The sequence below is a fragment of the Electrona antarctica genome (genome assembly GCF_951216825.1).
Source record: "Electrona antarctica genome assembly, chromosome: 13".
NCBI classification, from domain to species: Eukaryota; Metazoa; Chordata; class Actinopteri; order Myctophiformes; family Myctophidae; genus Electrona; species Electrona antarctica.
The window spans coordinates 16,834,106-16,853,701 of NC_136794.1; the positions used below are offsets into that span (position 1 = coordinate 16,834,106).

Genomic DNA, 19,596 nt, shown 5'->3' on the forward strand with positions numbered 1-19,596 from the left:
ATAGACAAACACAGTACTTTTTCTTGTGTCACAAGTTATTGAATTTCAGGTAGGCCTAGTTGGTTCGCAACCCTAATGACAGCTGACATCGAACATCCTTAATGCTATGGACCAGAGCTAGTGAAGAACATGCTGCTGTCTGGAGACTGCATACATTGGACTTTGATACTTTCACTTCTATAAAACTTCTTCAAAGTACTTTGTGTGAATTGCGTGACCATGTGCTGTTGTTATGAAAACCACTTTATGTTGTCCTCTGACAGGCCTTCAAAACATGCATAACATTTAAAAACATGACAATAATATTTTAGGAGATAGTATTAGGATCATGTTTTGGAAGAAAGGGAACAACCTGCTTGCTTTATAAAAATAATATATATAACAAATGTCAAATGCAGTTCAAAGTACATTGTTCTCAGAACAGAAAGCAAATGTTACTACGGTTCAGTTCGAGGCTAGTTCTACCCTTTCCCTGATATTTTAATATTATTACAGTAAACTATATCATTGTGACATATAGTTCAGGCATACCAGTCAGACAGTGACTGCTGTCATCTTTTGACAACCCACACACCCACACACACACACACACACGCTTTGTGTCAGGTTAGCCAGGCTCCCATGGCTAGCTTTGGGTTGGACCAGCTGAAATATCACCATTCACACACAATATAATACATGAACAGAACACCAACCAGTAGTATAAAATGATGTCAACAAACCAAATCCTTTATGTTTCATTCTAAACATCTGGATGATGGTTTTACTGTAAAAGCAGACAGATAATAATAATAATATAATAATAATAATAGCTATAGGAGGCTATAGTCCTTTCCTTTTATTGAAACGTCACTCAGATTACAGCCACAGCAGCAACATCACAAAGGAACATTGTGAGTATTTACTCACCACGTCAGATCCAATCTTTTTTTTAACATACAGCTGGTGGTAGTATTATAGTCTGCTTTCAGCCTCGCCTCCCCTCTCTCTCTCTCCCTGTGTCTCTCTCACTGTCTTATGTGTCTCTCTCCCCCCCTCTCTCTCTCCACCCCAGAATGCTGCTGCTTGCAGTAGCAGCAGTACAAGAATGGGGCGTTTCGCTGAGATTGGTGACCTATAGACTTGCGTGACTGTGGAGGTCGCTGTGGCTTACCTTCGCTTGTTTTGATTTATGGGGAAACGTTATAATTCTAGCATTCAAGAACTATCTGAATATGTACTTAAAGTTATTATCTACCTAGACCATGACCTCCTACACTCACTACACTATTATTTACCTACATTATCTATTAGCCTCGGTTCCAGGCTGAATCGCTGGAACGCAGCGAGTCAGGCTGGAACCGAGGCTAAGTATCAGTATCAGTCAAAAACATAATCGCGACACGACAGTGAAACATTAAAACGGCGAACGCCGGGGTCACAGGTTCCGATACGTTATCTATATCTGTGTAACACGTCGCATGTCGTACGCATGCGCCGTCGGGCTGGGGATGATGTTGGCACTTTGGGAAAATTGTCGCATGTTTGGTTTGGTTTGTTCCACACTCCACAGTCCACACACACACTGTGCTAAGAACAGAATGGGGCCCGGTCCCATAGCAGGTTGCAAATCCGGTAAAGAACGGATACGGAATCCGTCTGTGTTACTGTGTACGTGCATGAATTATACCGGATAGAGTAGGCGGGCTTGAGGCCGGACCTGAGCACTCAACTGCAAAATGCAAACAGAGCTTTCCACAGGTTCTGCGGAAAACCTGGTGAAGCCGCCGCGTCACGCGGGATTAACACCGTGGTGGGTCCGTGTTTACCAAGCTGTTTACTGCAGGGAATCCCAGGGATGTACAACTTTTGCCAAATAGGCTATTGTTCTTTTTTGCTAATTGAATGAATTAATGAATCCAAAAATAAACAATTTAGTACACAGCGCAACACAGCTTTCTACTACTTGGTGTCAACCGAGCTAGTGTCAACGTACCGGTATATAATATGGTGTCAACGGTGTGTGTGTGTGTGTGGTGACATCTTCTGGACAAAATGAGTTGTGCTGCAGTAATTAAAGTAATGCTAGTAAACTGTGCCTTACTGGCGGGTTTATTCATGTCCATGTATCACGGCTGTCCATCCATGTAGTTTAAGTGGGCATCGGTTCTATTTATATTCTGTCAATTTCCTTCCCCATTCTAAATCAGACAGCAAGATAATTAGCCTACATGAATAGGCAGTGGATTATCCTCCTAACCACACCAGGTTGTCATTCTGACTCACATTGAATCAATCTATAGGCTACCAGTGGTGTCAAGTCACTAAGTACATGACGTACAATTTGAATGTACGTTTTACTTTCTTCAGTATTTACAATGCTATACCTTTACCCCACTACATCTCAAGAGGAAAATATTGTACTTACAATTTGAAAACTTTAGCGACTTTGTTACTTGTAGATTTTATTACAAAACATACATTAACCACTCGAAACCTATGTAACACTGTACTTAAATAGCCAGTCTACAAGTTCAACTCATCACTTGCAGAGCTGCTATTTTCAAATGATTTTTATACATTTGAAAACTTTAGCGACTTTGTTACTTGTAGATTTTATTACAAAACATACATTAACCACTCGAAACCTATGTAACACTGTACTTAAATAGCCAGTCTACAAGTTCAACTCATCACTTGCAGAGCTGCTATTTTCAAATGATTTTTATACATTTGAAAACGTGTGAAATGGTTAAGTACATTTTGATGCAAATACCTTTGTACTTTGTTTCTCAAGTACATTTTGAATGCCAAACTTATCTGAATAGTTCTTACTCAAGTAAAAAATGTGAGTACTTCTTCCATCACTGATCTGTACTTTGTGCAAATACTGTACCTTTCAGCTTTCTAAAGGGAATAGATTCATCTGAAATTTATTATAAACCGGACATCTGGTTTAGAGCATACTGACTGGTTTTAAACTAGTTAAGGTTATTGAGAAACAAGAACATGGCAATACTCTGGAGGTACTGGCTGGTTCCACATGGAAAAGGAGAATTTGAAAACGTCAGATATTCTCTTGAACACAAACAAAAAAATAAGGGGAAAAAAAAGCAAATGCACAACACATGAGCTGCACTCATGACAGCGTATTACAACACCTTTAGGTAGGGCCATTTCCAAGACACCAGAGTTACGATTTCCAATATCCCCACCTACTCCCTAGGGGGTTTACACTTGGTCCTCTCCTTTTTCCCCTATTCTTACCAAAACTAGCAGATAAAATGAGGAGACAGATGTTCAGACTGACACATCAGCCAAAGTTCCACCAGCCATGAACATCATGAAGTACAACGTGGATCTGTTGCCAGGATGAAGTATTGTGCCGAAATAAGACGACCCCCATTTTTCAAGACTCATTTGTGGAAAACACACTGAAGACAAAATGTAGTTCCTTAAAGAAAATCTTTTTATTTTAAAATGTTTCTAATCATTTTAAAATAAAATTATTTCATATCACAATAGCAGTACTATACCATAGTAAAAGTACAGTAACAAAATTGAAAATAAACTGTAGAATCTTGGACTTTCTTATACCCGTAACAATCAGGCTATCTCGGGTTTCCTTGCTTTAACATGTACCGGTAAATAAGGAATCGGGAAAATATTGCCATTTATAACTTTATCTAGCTGCACGTCATCTCTGTTGAGCCCACTGACATGTCACTGCACCAACAAGTGTCATCGGGTTCTCCAGTAAGGTATGCTGAATCTATGGAAGTGTTCTTATTTCCCCAATATCTATTCATTATGGGGTGAAACACTTAATTCAAACTTTTAACTTGTTTAATTATACAAGAAAAAACATTTAGCAGTCAAACCTTTTCAAAATGGAAAATAGCAAGTCTACAGGCTCAAAACACGATAGCATTGTGCGCTTGCAGATAAGTATTTTTTTTTACGACATCAATGTTCGACCAAGTAAAAAAAATTAGTGTCTAATAGACTTATCTTTTAAGATGTTATATAAAAAAAAAGTCATCATTTTCATGTCAATTCGTTGATGTATAAAAATGAACAGAATTATCAAGCAAACAGACTTCTCAATTGTCCGCTTAATCAAATAAAATCTATTAATACAATAACCGAAAAAAATAAATTTGCAGCCCTAATTCAGTATTCTATGCACGTAAGTATTTAAACCCAGCTAGACTTGTTCAAGTAGACTAATTGCATATGGTATCCATGCTATAATGTCATACATGCTATAATGACTGAATCACCAGCAGCTCAGCTATTACCTTTTCTGTTCTTTTTTTAAACACAAATACCAACACATACCTGTAGCCTGGTAAAATTTCAGGAAATTATGAAGCTTTGAAAAAATAGATACCGCCCAAGCCTAGCCCTTCCCTTACATAATTACTACGTCCAAATAAAGGCTAGTCATGAAAAAGGAGGACTTCAAATACGTAGACATTATTGAACACAGTCCGAAGTTAAAGCGTCCTTTAACCTAGACACAAACCCACATGGTTGCACAGAATGCACACCGTCTCTGCGGACAGAGACAACTATGTCCGTCATAAAATAGTTCACTGGTTTCCTTCATTCTGTTACAGTCTTGTCACCTTCTGAAGGCTCGTCGCACTCTGCGACATCCTCTTCATCATGACTCCTTTCCCCATCCTCCTCCTTTGAGCTATCCTCTTCCTCATCTTCACTGGAGGTCACGGCAGTTGGCAGCTTGAGGACGATCTCATCGTCCCCATCGTCATCGTTGACGTCCATCAACCTCCTCTTTTCCATGACGGAGGGGGTGCAGAGCGGTGTGACATCCTGACGGAGGGGGAGAGAGAGGATCATCAACCATGGATTTGTTTCCATACGCTACGGGTCGGTTTCAGATAAGGTTCTCAGAAGCCAATTGGGGTCCTGCACATGAGATGCCACTAACACAGTTCGTAGAACTTGTACATAAAAAGGTTTCCGAAAATAGCAAAAATAGCTGTTCAGCTCTTAATCAATTTTTTCCCCTGTTTTTCTTTTTTTTTTTTTACATCTTCTGGTTATAATGAAAACATAAACATAAAATTACAGAACTTCATGCCTTTCCATGTTGCATGAAGACCTATGTCCCATATCTGTTACTGATCTAGTGAACTGCACATTAGGAGGAGGATTAACTCTATCCTCCTCCCTCCTCATGAAATAAAACTACAAATGATTGAGCATGAAAAATATAATTTCACCCACTTCTTTACACCTGTAATTCTGTGAAAGAAAAACTAAATGTCATTATTTCTCTCCCATGTCCGTATTTATACGGACATTTATGCTAACAGCTAGCGGCACAGAAATAATTAAATTGTTCAGAACCAACTGCAACTCTGATATTAACTAAATGTACACAAATCTGAGAACAGCAGGTAGCATAGTCCAACATTAGAAGTCCATTATTTAGAGATTTGTGTGCAATAGTTAACATGCACAAATTACATGTTTAAATAAAATAGAAAAGTCTCAAGTTTCAGAAGAACTCGTGTGAAGTAAGGTGCACCCACTGTGGCTGCCACACAACGTCACTGTTCTAAAGCAAACATTAAAAGTCCATAGACTTGGCTGCCACATGACATGAGTGGGGGTCTGTTGATTTGAGGGCTTGCCGATTTTTGGGAGAGCATGAATAAGAGAAACATTAAGTCCAGACTTGGCTGACACATGACGTCATGTCTGAAAGCCCATCAAAAACACGAGTTGAGATTTCAACAGCAATCATCCAGTGGGTTTGTTGGCACATGGGTTTAATCGCCCTGCCAATCTGAGGCAGGCAATAAGCATTACGTACCACATTACTGTCGGCACACTAATATCTGACCCCAGATCACCGACACACCTGAGGTCAGTTTCAGTTGGTGCCAATGGAAAACATCTACCTTCATTCTTCAGGGCTGGTAAAATCATGCACTTTCAAGGGGGTGCAGTACTTACCTAACCTCCCATGGGGCAGCACACCTAAACCTAACCCATGACTAGTCTAAACTAAGTATGCACCCCCTTTCAAGGTGCATAGCCAAGAGTATTTTTCTAGCCATTAGAGCCACATTTAAATAATTTCACCTACTCAAGTGCTAGTACAATCCCTGATTCTACAATAAAAGGTAAAACAGAATGGATTGTCCTTACATTGCTACACGAAGACGCATTAATCTCATCTGATGACCTCTTCTGTGCAGCCTGGAAGGGAAAAATATGTTAATGTTCAAAGAAGATGATGACATCAAAAGTAATTAAACAGATGCATGAATGAAAGCCAACACTGTATTAGTGTTGATTGAAGCACTGAAAGAAAAAGCAGTAAAGAAGAGATGAAGACATCGACAAAATTCTAAGTCTAAACTAACATTCTAAAACCACAACTGCAAATTAAAAGCAGGTCAATATTTTTGGTGACTGACTGGATTTGTTGGCACATGGGTTTAATCGCCCTGCCAATCTGAGGCAGGCGATAAGCATTACGTACCACATTACTGTCGGCACACTAATATCTGACCCCAGATCACTGACACACCCGAGGTCAGTTTCAGTTGGTGCCAATGGAAAACATCTACATTCATTCTTAGTTAAATAATACAAGTAAATATTGTAGTGACTGTAACAGTGAATGTTAGAAAATTACAAATAACTCAACTAAATAATCTGAATGATAATAATATTGTAAATAACTCATGCAATACTGTGCTGTTCAAAGAAGATGACATCAAAAGTAATTAAACAGATGCATGAATGAAAGCCAACACTATTAGTGTTGATTGAAGCAGTGAAAGAAAAAGCAGTAAAGAAGAGATGAAGACATCGACAAAATTCTAAGTCTAAACTAACATTCTAAAACCACAGGTTCTTACAAATCCAGGGAAGTCGTATTCGATCCCGTGTGCTGCCAGTCTCTTGCGGAGTTTCTTCTCCTTCTTTAGTAGCTTGTCGGTCATCTTGTCCACCTCCTCCTGTGTGTGTTCCTTGTTGTAGCGTTTAACAGCAGGATTTGAGGGCTTACGAAACTTCCTCATTGAGCCAACAAACAACTTCTCATGAATCTTCTCCGGGGGCATCACATGACCTGAGAACCAGCAGGAGACGAGAGATTTAGAGTTAAACTGCAAATTAAAAGCAGGTCAATATTTTTGGTGACTGACTGGATTTGTTGGCACATGGGTTTAATCGCCCTGCCAATCTGAGGCAGGCAATAAGCATTACGTACCACATTACTGTCGGCACACTAATATCTGACCCCAGATCACCGACACACCTGAGGTCAGTTTCAGTTGGTGCCAATGGAAAACATCTACCTTCATTCTTCAGGGCTTGTACAACATTCATTCTTAGTTAAATAATACAAGTAAATATTGTAGTGACTGTAACAGTGAATGTTAGAAAATTACAAATAACTCAACTAAATAATCTGAATGATAATAATATTGTAAATAACTCATGCAATACTGTGCTGCTCTTGCAGTTATACACTTCTGTTTTTAAACCAACCATGGGCAGATTTAAGATTTTCCAAAAGTTTGGTTATTATAATATGGGTCCCACGCTGATTTTTTTTCTACAGGAGCATGGTGTCGATGTGCACCACTAGTACAGAGGGGTGAACAACTACTACTGTATCAAATATCAAATTTTGCTGGCTGCCACAAAAACTTTAAAGGAATCAAAAGCAAGCAGCACGTAAAGGGAGAAACGCAGATTTGTATTCTATATATATACCCAAAGTAAGTTTCAGAGACTGGCCTCCAGTACTATGACACTAGTGCAAATGACATACAATGATGACAGTGATATAACAGTGTTGAAGGCTTGTGATATGCACGGCAAAGTTCATTTCATACATTTGATGTCAAACAGGTATTGTGTTTGATGATGTTGCAATGTTTTCACGAAGGCTCACATTTGATCAGCCTCTCTCCCATCAGGTAGTTGTTCATGGTCTCAGCAACGATCCGGGCCACGTCGTCACATTCATACTCAACGAAGGCGTAACCTTTACTGCCACCTGTCTGAAGATGCCAGCAGAGAAACACACATTAGTTCATGCGCCCAGCGCACACACATCCGCAAATTTCGACTTGAGATTCTGTGCTTAACTTATTTCTCATGCAGTCAGTGATGTTTTTGTGGGCACCTGGGTTTAATCACTCTGCCAATCATCAGGCAGGCGATAAGCAAACGTACCACATTACTGTAGGCACACCTTATATGACCCCAGATCATTGATACACCTGGAGTCATTTCAGTTGGTGCCAGAGAGAAAGTACAATGAATAAAGTGTCCATTTGGCATCACTGACATCACAAAGGTGTACTCTGCAGGCCAAAGAGTACGAGTAAGACGCCAGAGGGCGAGAAGCGGCCTTGATCTAAAGAGCGAGGTCGCGTGCACTGGCCATATATGGAGCGTGTCTTGAGTGTACTGGGTTTGATGAGGTCAGATCAACATATGGAAATGTCATAACAGGTCAGCTCCATGTATGGAGATCTAAGGGTGGCAGCAGGGGCAGTGTCTTGAGTGTACACTAGGGTTTGATGAGGGCCCAAGTAGGGCCGGGCCTTAATTTTCGAGCCTGTTGAGAACTCTAGTTTTCGCCAGCTGTCGGGAGTGGCTGCACAAATAATTTTGGGGCAGACCCGTCTAGAGTTTAAATGGACAGGTATCAGTCAAAAGGGAGACATCGAAGCAGAAGGATGGATGGGGAAGGATCAACATATGGAATGTCAGAACAGGTTCTGACATATATCCATATACTAACTAATATTGATGACATCAGGGATCTCCATATATGGGCTATCATCCCTGATGTCACGAGACCTGGGCACCATACATGGGGGCTTTCCCCATGTATGGGGATTTCGAGAGATACACTGACTGACTGACGGGAAATGCACAACTTCGTGTAGCCGCAATTTGCAACTCTAGATTTTTTTATAATGGGATGAATCTAGAGTTGCAATACCCTCCATTGACTCCCCACTCATCATTTTGCGTTTGCGATCTGCTTGTCTTAAACGACGTTAAACTGACCAACATTGCAGCTGAGTCCAAGCTTGAATTATTCTTTCAATCTGCCGAGCTTGTTTTTCATAAAAATCCCCCGTAGACATGTTATGAGCTACTTTCTGTCAAGAAATTCTGTGCAAGTGATTCTTTTTCTAAGTGCTGGAGTTTGGAAGCGCTCGTCGTAAGTCACTGAACGTCCCTGCATGCATCCGTTTCGCATTTGCACATAATGCAGGAGGCAGCAGCGCGACACCTTAATACAAACGAGCGCTTCCAAACTCCAACATTTCTTCTTCTTGACAGAAAGTAGCTCATAACATGACTACGGGGGATTTTTCTGAAAAACAAGCTCGGCAGATTGAAAGAGAATAATTCAAGCTTGGACTACAGCTGCAATGTTGGTGAGTTTAACGTCGTTTAAGACAAGCAGATCGCAAACGCAAAATGATGAGTGGGGAGTCAATGGAGGGTATTGCAACTCTAGATTCATCCCATTATAAAAAAAATCTAGAGTTGCAAATTGCGGCTAGACTCCGTGTGTCACTGATCACATGACCCCAAGTTCTAGACCCCCAGTTCTAGTCTAAACAGGGGGGGTATATCCATACAACTCTGAACTATGTCATTAATATACCTTATACTCCAATGTTTAATGTTCTAAATGTGGTAGAATCGCCCCCGGTTGGCTCCAGATCCCAACCCTAGTGGACAGGCAGACATAGTGTGACAAGTGTTACCTTTTTACTCCTGGCCAGGCGAAGCCGCGTGACGGTCCCAAACTGCTGGAAGTAGTTCTTGAGTTTTTCCTCGAATAGTCCCACAGGCAGATGACCCACGTAGATCACCCCTGGATTTAGAAGGGCTCCTCCCCTCTAAAAGACACACACAAACACACTTACTTGTCTATAATAACACTATTTTTACATTGCTGTTGGGTAGAAACCTTTTATATCGTTTTAAAAAAACATCTTAAAATTGCCTGATTTAGACATCGTCCCAACTTAAGACTGTGTGCCGCTCGCCGATAACATAAGCTCTACAAGCTCACAACAAGTCACGATGCGATGGCCTGTGAGCTTGTGGAACTGCTATTTTCGTTGAATTCAGTTACAAACCTTGAGCGGTCTCTTCTTCACCTCCTGGACTTTCTTCTTGAACTCTTCTTCCTGCTGTGGGTTTAAAGCCAGCAGTTCACCGGCGGACCCCCCTGCTTCCCCTTCAGTCATGTTGTCTTAATAATATATACTATATAATGGTATATAATAACAATATCACGATGAATAACGAGAAGTTCACAGTGGCAAACAACTACGCACGCAACTTATCGTCCATACAACACCACCACCACGCTGGTATATTCTTCTTCCGGTTTGTCCATGTGTTGAAAAGTCAACGACGAAAATGATGGTTTTATGTTTAACTGTAGGCAATGCCTCCTTCTCAACAGCGCCCTCTGCAGCAACGGAGATCTAACGACATTTGATTGATTGATTGATTGATTGATTGAAAACAAAACAGTTTGTAGAATGGGCAGTGGTGTAAAGTAACTAAGTACATTTAGTACTGTACTGAAGTACAGTTTTGAGGTATTTGTACTTTACTTGAGTATTTCCAATTGCCTACTTTTATTTGACTTCTACTCCACTACATCCCAGAGACAACATTTGTACTTGTTTTACTAGTCCACTACAATTATTTGAAAACTTTAGTTACTAGTTACTTTGGAGATTTAAACTTTAATTAGAAAACATTAAATTAACCACTTCAACCCTATATATGTTTTTGGCCATTTGAAAATAGCAGATCTACAAGCTCACAATGCGTTGCGGTGTGACGCATTGTGAGCTTGTAGATTGGCTATTTTCAAAAGATTTTGTAGTTTGTACATTTTGAACTTGTGAAATGGGACATTCTGCAATATGAGGATACTTTTACTTTTAGTACTTTAAGTACATTTTGATGCATACTTTTGTACTTTTACTTGAGTACATTTTGAATGCGGGACTTCTACTACTAACGCAGACATTGCAGTATTTATACTTTTACTTAACTAAAACATTTGACGCATGATCATCAGGCTGGCCTTAGACATTGATTTACCTACTTGTGGATTCTACCAGTGAAAGGTACCTTATGCCAGTGGGTGGTTGTCAAACCTTTTTATGTAAACTTGTAAAGGACCCCCATTGTCCCCAAATTAATATCTATTTGGCCACAGACCCCCATCTGAAAAAAATCTGAGATAAAAAAAGAAAAGAAAAAATAGCAGATGTACAAACTCATAGATGAATGACCTTATAGATCTGCTATTTTTGAATAGTCAACATGCACATGCGCATTAACACATTTTGCTTGGGGACCCCCCTCACACTCACCGAGGATCCTCGGGAGTCCCCAGACCCCACTTTGAGAACCCAATGCCTTATGCTATGTGGACTATTCAGTCGAACCTGGCGCACGCTGATACTCATGCACCTTAATATACAACGTGCAGATTTTTATAATAACAATAACAATAGTGATATCTCAAATGTATATAGGATTTAGTACCCAAAGACTCTTTATATATGAGTGGCGAACTAATGTCCATATCATAGTATATCTGCTGCTATGCTCACGACTCACACACCTTATATGTTTAACCTCTTTAATCTGTGAAAAGTATTAATACGAGTATGTGATAAATAAATAATCTATTGTGTCTAAGCAGCAGCGGTCGTAGAAAGTCTGATAAGGTTACTTGAACGTTCCTAGAGCTCTAGATTCAGGTGGAATAAGTAGTATGTCGCTTAGTGTCATCGTTCTTTATTGGAAAGCCCCTGTGCACTTGCAATATTTTTGCAAGGGAAAAGCTCCCTTTGTTCTGTGTGTGCGTGTGCGTGTGTGTGTGCATGCTATACTGTAGTTGGAGATAGACACGGACACAACACTTCTTGACCACGTGTGACCTTTTATTGCGTTGGTTCACATGCCAAAAGAAGATACTGCCACACATCTATGAGCAAAGAGGACTACAAGTTAGTAAAAAGGGATTTCTTTTCCTTTCCAAAGATTAATCAAATATTCTTACAAACAAATAGGCAATGCAACTGTCAAAAAAAAAAAAGACATACACAAGGAACAGGGCATGCTTTGAGATATCACGGTTACATGTTTTAATGCATTAAGCAATTCAGAGATTCTTTGAAGGCTTTCTTGAATACAGGTTGTCGCAGCATTGGATTATGGGAGGCAAAGGGGTGGCTGGGGGTCACAAAGGGGTCAAAGCTGCCTTCTCTCTTTAGAGTTTGTCATTTGATCATACCCCCAAAACCAACACTGCGTGTACATGCGTGTGTGTGTGTGTGTGTGTGTGTGTGTGTGTGTGTGTGTGTGTGTGTGTGTGTGTGTGTGTATGTGTGTGTGTGTGTGTGTGTGTGTGTGTGTGTGTGTGTGTGTGTGTGTGTGTTAGCAGGCAGGGTGGGGATGGGGTAGAGGTTGCATAGACAAATTATTTCAGATACTGTAGATTAAAAAGTTGCAAATAAAACATGAAGGTCACATCGTTCCCAGAGCAATATAAGCACAATTTACTTGTTACAATCGTACAACATTTGAGAATTTACATTTACAGATAAGGCACAGGAAATCATACAATGGCAGCTATTAAAATAAACAGTGAGAGAGTGTGAGAGAAAGTGTGATACACCTACAGTAAGGCATCATTTAAGGCTTACTCACTTTTTTGTACATCAAAGTCTTTGTTCTTCAATTTAAATTATGGTAAAACTGCCTGGAGGAGATTCTGTTTGAATCAACTAAGATAATTATGTGATAGATGAAGTGTTAATCTCTTTAATGTTTGTCTTTGGTTTAAGCGTATGCGCAAAAGATTTGAAAACAGTTGACTTTTCTTCCCTAAGATACTTGCATGAACGCATTTCAATGTGGGCACTTTTTCATGGTATTGTTTTTCCTTTGGCGGTCAAATGGGTTAACGATTTAAAATCACATTTATCCTAGCTACTGTGATTTCACTAGACAAAGTCAAATAACTAGAAAACAACTGATCTGCGTATTATGTACATTATCCAACATCAAATAGGGCTTTATGTACAATGGTTTTCGCCCATAGTTATTTGTCTCTCTCTGAATTTGTAAACATGTCCCAAGTATTTCATATTCTTGTGGGTTTAAGTTCACTATGGTCAAATAAAATCAAGGCAAAAGATTTTTTCACAGCTATGTCAAGGATGCTTGTTTTCATTGATGAGAGCGGTTTCTTTTATTCTCTGGGCTTCAACAATACTTTGTGCTGATGGTGCGTGATCTTTATCGCCCGGACGCCTGTTTGTACAGCACGAAAAGAGAGGATTTGGCCTGAGGTCGCTACTATGGTTCATTCTCTGATAGGGCAAACTGAGCACTGCTCTCTTCAAAAGACAAGTGATATCACAGTACACAGTTCTGCTTATAGGCCAGTGGTTTTCAAACTTTTTGTGCCATAGGCACACCAATGGGCAAGTCAAAATCGCAAGGCACATATCTGTATTCCTAGTGAAAAATAGCCAATCTAAAAGCTCACAACATGGATGCACACAACGGGTTGTGAGCTTGTAGATCAGCTATTTCAGCTAATAATCATTTAAAACTTTTGCCTATAACGTCATGGACAAAATAGGAATGCCAGGTTGAAAGGGTATAGAAATTGCCTCTGAATGGATAAATGAGCGTGCACAAAGTACTGAAATAGTAAATTAACAACATAATACATAACCTTTTCTATAGTTATAGCCTATATATTGCAATAATAATGTGTCCTCACAAAATCCCAAGGCATACCTGAACTTGTCTCACTGCCACACCAGTGTGCCTCTGCACACCATTTGGGAACCACTGTTTATAGGCTACAAAACATAAGCAGTCTAAAATAAGAGATGTAGAATTACATTGAAAAAGAGACATTCAACATGTGGTCTGTTTTTTTATTTTTCTTCACTACTCAGCTTTAGCTGTACTACCCTGTATATAAACATAAAAGGAGAGAAATGCTCTAAAACCGATGCAGTTCTCCCTTTGCTCGAAAGAATCCTGTGTAAATCGATGCATAGATGAGGTGATATGAGGGTGTAAAAAGGCCTTGCACAGAGTTTGAGCCTCTGGATGTGCAAAAGGTATGCTCTTCTCAACCTGAAAATGGACTTCACTTCATGTCAAAGAGCTGTGTACCTGTATCTGTCCTGGCATTTGGTTGTATGATTTGCCTGTGCGAGAGCCCTCTCACCCGCGCCATTTGCAGCAAAAGGCTTGCATTTTCAGTAATGCTTAATTTATATTCCGTCGCTCGACGGTGTCGCTCCCTAAAAACATCAGATCTACAATCCTGTACATGTGTTATTTTTGGGCAACTCCATCCTATTCGACAAAGTATAAATCAGGCTTAAGCGGTTGCCTGAATGGGAATGAAAGTCAGTGCCTAACTACAGTGAGATTACTGATTTGCAGACACACAAGAATAATATAACTCTCTTCCCCCTATACCTATTTGAACCCCATGTAAAAATTTGTAATTATCCATTGTAAATGGTTAAAACTCTTTCAATAGAAAAAGATGTTTCTAAAAATGGAACATGGATTTTCATCAAGTAAAAACATTTCCCCTCTGCATATTTATGCTTTCCACATTTTTCTTTTTTTTATATATAAGAACACGCTTAATAAAAAAATCTATTCCTCCTCTCTTTAACTGCTACTTTTTATGATATTCACTTTTCTCACAAACACGCATAGATCGTTTGTCGTTTGCAAAATTATCGCCCATGTGTCAATAGTATACGCTATTTGAATCTATCCCTGTGGGTTTTCATTTTGTCATTTTCCCTTGCTTTTTGACCCGCCTATAGTCAAGAGTATGTTTGTCTTCAGTTATGTGTATGAGTGTGTGTGCGTGCGTGCTTGCGTTCGTGCGTGCGTGCGTGTGCGCGCGCGTGCTCTCGTATGTTTGACATTTGGTGCATGGGTGTGCATGTGTACATGCGCTCTCTCACAGGTTCATACGGTGAGATCGTCTGACCTGGCCCTGCTGCTGGCTTTGCTCAACCGGCTCAGCGGTCTCGTGTCTTCTATCGTATCCGTCGCCTCCATCCCTGCCTCCGTGGGAGGCCCCCCCTCCCCGTTCACCACCTCCTCTACCTCAGCATCCTCCTCAGCCACCTCCTCCTCCTCCTCCTCCTCCTCCTCCTCCACCACCTCCTCCGCCCTCTCCGCCTGCACCTCCACCACTGCTTGCTGCTGCACTACCTCCTCCTCTACCTCCTCCTCCACCTCCTCCTCCACCTCCTCCTCCTCCTGCTCCTGCTGCTGCTCCTGCTCATCCTCGTCCTCGTCTGCCTCCGCCTCGTGTAGTGTCACACTGCCACCCGTTATCACGCTGCCACATATCTCGGTGGTTTGGGCGTAGGAGGGCAGAGTCTCATCATACACCTTAGAGATGTTCCCCATGGGCAGCACCTCCTCTACTTTCTCCTCCAGGCAATGGAAAGGCGGGGACAGTCTACCGGCCTCCATGCCCACCTCGGCCAGGGGGTAGAGGTGCGTGATGGGTGGAGCTTTCTCCTCCTCCAGCAGCCTGTAACCTTTAGCCCGCTGCAGGGAGGGCATAGACAACGGGTGCAGGGTCTTTCCTTGGAGCGGCAGCGGGGCCGTGCCCTCGCCTTGTACCGGCGCCGGGGCCGGTTTACGGAAGACAAAGCGAATCTTCTTCAGGCCCAGGTGGCTGATCTCCACGAAGTTGAGGAACAGCGAGACGCAGGCCACGGCGAGCATGAAGATGATGAAGACGGTCTTCTCGGTGGGGCGAGACACAAAGCAGTCCACCGTGTTGGGGCATGGCCAGCGGCTGCACTTGTACAGCGGCAGGATGCGGAACCCGTACAAGAAGTACTGCCCCACCACGAAGCCCACCTCGAACAGCGTCTTGAAGATGATGTGGCAGATGTACGTCCTCAACAGCGTGCCCTCCAGGCGGAACTTCTTGCTGCCCTTGGTGCTGGTCTCCTTGGTAGTGCGGACGCTCCCCTGGTCGGGCGCCAGGGGAAGGCGCTCCTCGCTCAGCTCTTGCTGGCGGCTGAGCTCCGCCTCCTCGCGCTCCTTGCGCTTCTCCTCCATGTGGACGTGGTGAACGGCGTGGCCCACGTACACCAATGACGGCGTGGACACGAAGATGATCTGCAGCACCCACAGGCGGATGTGGGAGATGGGGAAGGCCTCGTCGTAGCACACATTCTCACATCCGGGCTGCTGGGTGTTGCAGACGTAGTCGGACTGCTCATCGCCCCACACAAACTCCGCCGCGGTGCCCAGGATGAGGATTCGGAAGATGAAGAGCACCGTGAGCCACACCCGGCCGATCACCGTCGAGTGCTCATTCACTTCCTCTAAAATATTACCCAGAAAGCTCCAGTCACCCATGATCGGTCCGTAGCACTGCAGAATGAAGGGTGGGGTAGGGAGGGATAGGGAGGGTGCGGTAGGCAGGGCAGACAGAGGGAGGGGAAAACAGAGCAGGGGAAAAAAAGTAAGGAATGTAGAACCGAAAAAGTAAAACTCGTGTACATTTCCATCCTTAACTTTATTTGTATGCTACCATGTGTATTTATTTCGACAACCCGTTGCACTGCAATTTTCCAACATTTTAAAAGTTAAACTTAAAAGCCAGCCATGTCCATTCTCGTTACACGTGGACGAAAGCACATTCTCGACATAATCTACCAAACAAGTTTGCAAAAGGCATATTAATGCAGCCCGATGTTATTTTACTATAACACTGCATGTACTCACATTCTTTAAACAGCAAAGTTTCACATTAACAGAGGCATGTTTGGGAAAATAAAAGTCCTCACTCAAGCCATCTAAAACCACTGTCTCACCAGCCACGAAATGCTACACGATGCCACCTGAATAAGAAGCCTCTAATCAGAAATCAAAAATTAAAAAGTTAAGTCCCTTCATCTGTAAGGTTAAACGTTATCAAATGGGCAACTTGCCACAGCTGCGGTTCCGGCGAAGTTGAGTCCTGTCCCGTTCTCTTGGCACCCGGCAGGGAAAAGTGAACTTTTTTCTGCCCTCTTTCCCACCTAAAGCCCTGTCCTTGTCGCCCCACTGAGCAGATGTGAATGAATCGGCTCTGATGGTTGGTTTTTAGTTTGCTGCAATATTTAAGCTTGGAGCCAGACAGCCTTTATTTGCCGGGCGACGCGTGGTGACGCAGGAGACAATAGGATCAACAGAGGCAGAGCAGGGATGTATGGGAGCAGGCCTGAGGCTCCCACACCAACATGGACGCTGTAGAGTCAGGGCACAGGGTACACACCAACACAGCATGCGACTTCCACACACGCAATCATACACATGTACACACATACAGTACTGTAGGAAAAACAACGGCAGCAGCTGACCGACTGCTGGCCACTGCTCTGTACCAACCTTTAGAGCACTGGGGCTCCTGGCCACTGCCCTGTACCAACCTTTAGAGCACTGGGGCTCCTGTCCACTGCCCTGTACCAACCTTTAGAGCACTGGGGCTCCATGTCAGCTCGCACACATATTATGAAGGTCTGTCAGAGGCGTAAACTCTGGTGTTTGGTGCACAGTAGAATCCTCAGTGTTAATTTAACCCTGAGTGTAAACATTTACCCATGTCACATATCTGTACGAGTCCATGTGGGTCCGTTTTCACAGACTCAAAGTACAATTAAATATTATTAATTATTAGTATTAGTATTTTACTGTGTACAATCTTATTATAGCCACACCGTAAAACCATCTGTGTAAATTCAACTCTGCTGAGAAAATAAAAAAGGATGAAAGTGGAACCTTATGGGTCCACTTTTATGGGTTCATTGGTGTCTGTTTTTACACTCTCTGAGTTCAATTAGCATTGAGGATTTGACTGTGTAGAGTAGACATTCATAGTATAGCTGACAGTGGAGGCAGTTCTGAACCACTTAATCCCAGGGGTTAAGGGTCTCCCAGGGTCGCCCAGGGTATACTTGGTCCCCTCCCTTTTTCCCTAGTCTACACCAAATCTCTTTTCCAAAAATAGCTCACAATGTGTTGTTGTGAGCTTGTAGATCTGCCTGTTTGCCTAATGTTTGCCGATTGTTCACTTATGATGACAAACTTGGAATAGGAATGCTAGGTTTCATGTGATTAATTAGCGTAGCAACTGAAGTTTGTACAAAGTGACATCTTTCTGTCTGCTTTGTCCTTATTGTGATGTTTATCAATCTATTAAGTCAAGTTTCACATTAACACATCTTACAGATTGTAGCCTATGCACTAAATAATGCAGAAATAACCACCTTCAGAAATATAAATAACTAGAAAAAGTGCCCTTCTGGCCACAGGTCTCCACCAGGAGGATATGAGTGTGTGTGATGTTTGGCAAAATGTTTAGGAGTAATATAAACATGTTTTTTTGTTTTTTTTGCAACAATGTTCTTCATTTTGTTGAGGAAATGCAGAGCCAGATCACTCATAGCATCTCTGAGGATAGAATGCTGGATGAGCAGGACATGTGCAGCATTTTGTACAAAACGGGCTACTCCTGAAAACTTTGGAAGGCAATCTTAGCCAATCAGTGTTGAATCTGAGAAATCCAACAGGCTCGTGTTGATCACATGACTACAGAGATCATGTGTACGGATTTGCGGGAGATTTCGATGAAATCTGTGCGACTAACATAAACAATGTGTTTTGCAGAAATCGGCCTCATGGTGGCGCTATAACCGGCAGATGTGGAGGGATGCAGGGAAAATGTTTTTCCATGGCCTCTAGGGAGTGCGCATACATAAGTTGTATACAGATCGATGCAGTTATAAGTAAAAGCAGGAATTGCCCTGTTATAGCGCCACCGTGAGGCTGATTTGGAAAGAAAATAGTGGCATGTTGTCCTCGGCCTAGTGGAAATGTGCGTGTATAATTTCACGGAAATTGCACACTGTGTTTGTGATTTGTGACATTTTGTTCGAAACAACAACAAATCATGTGAACTTTGGAAGCCAATCTTAGCCAATCAGGATGGAAGATGGGAAATGGTGCAGATCCGTGTTGATCACATGACTATGGAGATAGTGTATACCAAATTGTGTGATGTATGGATAAAATGTGTACGAGTTATCTACAGAAATGTGTTTTGCCTAAATCGGCCTCATGGTGGCGCTTTAACAGGCCGTTGAGGAATATTTGGGACAGAGGTTCCTCGTTGGCATCCAGGGAGTGTGTGTGAAAAGCTTGGCATGGATCGGGCCAACGGTGCCGGAGATTAGCTGGTAACGGACAGACCGAAGGACGGACGGACGGACGGACGGACGGACGGAGTGCAAAACATACTCTCTCCCCATGCCTTAGGCCTGGTGGAGACAATTATGGCATTAATTGTCAACGGGATACATGTCAAATGCATCTTAATTTAAATGTAGTGTGGAAACCCTTTTCACTGTTTTTCATTAAATGGACAATGGTGTTGTCAAAATAAACTGAGAGTGTCTGTACAGCCAACAAGGTCTATGATGAATGTGTGTG

General features: G+C 42.0%; 3 protein-coding genes across 13 annotated transcripts in view; all 3 read right to left on the reverse strand.

Annotated features, from left to right (window-relative positions):
* The window catches only part of clasp1a (cytoplasmic linker associated protein 1a), a 77,684-nt gene extending 76,465 nt beyond the window's left edge, over nucleotides 1-1,219 (reverse strand). For 8 of the 11 annotated variants that reach the window (XM_079518420.1, XM_079518418.1, XM_079518423.1 and 5 more), the window contains exon 1: nucleotides 910-1,219. The gene's annotated coding sequence lies outside the window, so the exon portion shown is untranslated. The remainder of the gene's footprint in view (nucleotides 1-909) is intronic. The other 3 variants (XM_079518415.1, XM_079518414.1, XM_079518419.1) reach the window with 1 other exon arrangement.
* A 2,211-nt stretch (nucleotides 1,220-3,430) lies between these two features.
* Nucleotides 3,431-10,423, reverse strand: nifk (nucleolar protein interacting with the FHA domain of MKI67). The gene is made up of 6 exons (XM_079518606.1): nucleotides 10,149-10,423; nucleotides 9,771-9,905; nucleotides 7,928-8,036; nucleotides 6,885-7,096; nucleotides 6,166-6,216; nucleotides 3,431-4,818 (listed from the first exon to the last, which is right to left on the reverse strand). Exons 1-6 carry the CDS (start codon nucleotides 10,257-10,259, stop codon nucleotides 4,588-4,590), a joined length of 849 nt encoding a protein of 282 aa, XP_079374732.1. The 5' UTR covers nucleotides 10,260-10,423; the 3' UTR covers nucleotides 3,431-4,587.
* A 4,640-nt stretch (nucleotides 10,424-15,063) lies between these two features.
* LOC306935262 (gap junction alpha-8 protein-like) lies at nucleotides 15,064-16,482 on the reverse strand (the record flags this gene model as incomplete). The annotated part of the gene is made up of 2 exons (XM_079518230.1): nucleotides 15,064-15,162; nucleotides 15,310-16,482. 2 exons carry the CDS (start codon nucleotides 16,480-16,482, stop codon nucleotides 15,064-15,066), a joined length of 1,272 nt encoding a protein of 423 aa, XP_079374356.1.
* Between the last annotated feature and the right edge of the window lie 3,114 nt (nucleotides 16,483-19,596).

Excerpts from the sequence above, each read along its gene's own strand:
- nifk (XM_079518606.1), bottom strand. The coding sequence starts at position 10,259 with ATGACTGAAGGGGAAGCAGGGGGGTCCGCCGGTGAACTGCTGGCTTTA. Across the intron at positions 7,097-7,927 it reads GGGAGAGAGGCTGATCAAAT|GTCATGTGATGCCCCCGGAG; the intron begins GTGAGCCTTCGT and ends GCTGGTTCTCAG. Across the intron at positions 4,819-6,165 it reads ATGCGTCTTCGTGTAGCAAT|GATGTCACACCGCTCTGCAC; the intron begins GTAAGGACAATC and ends CCCCTCCGTCAG.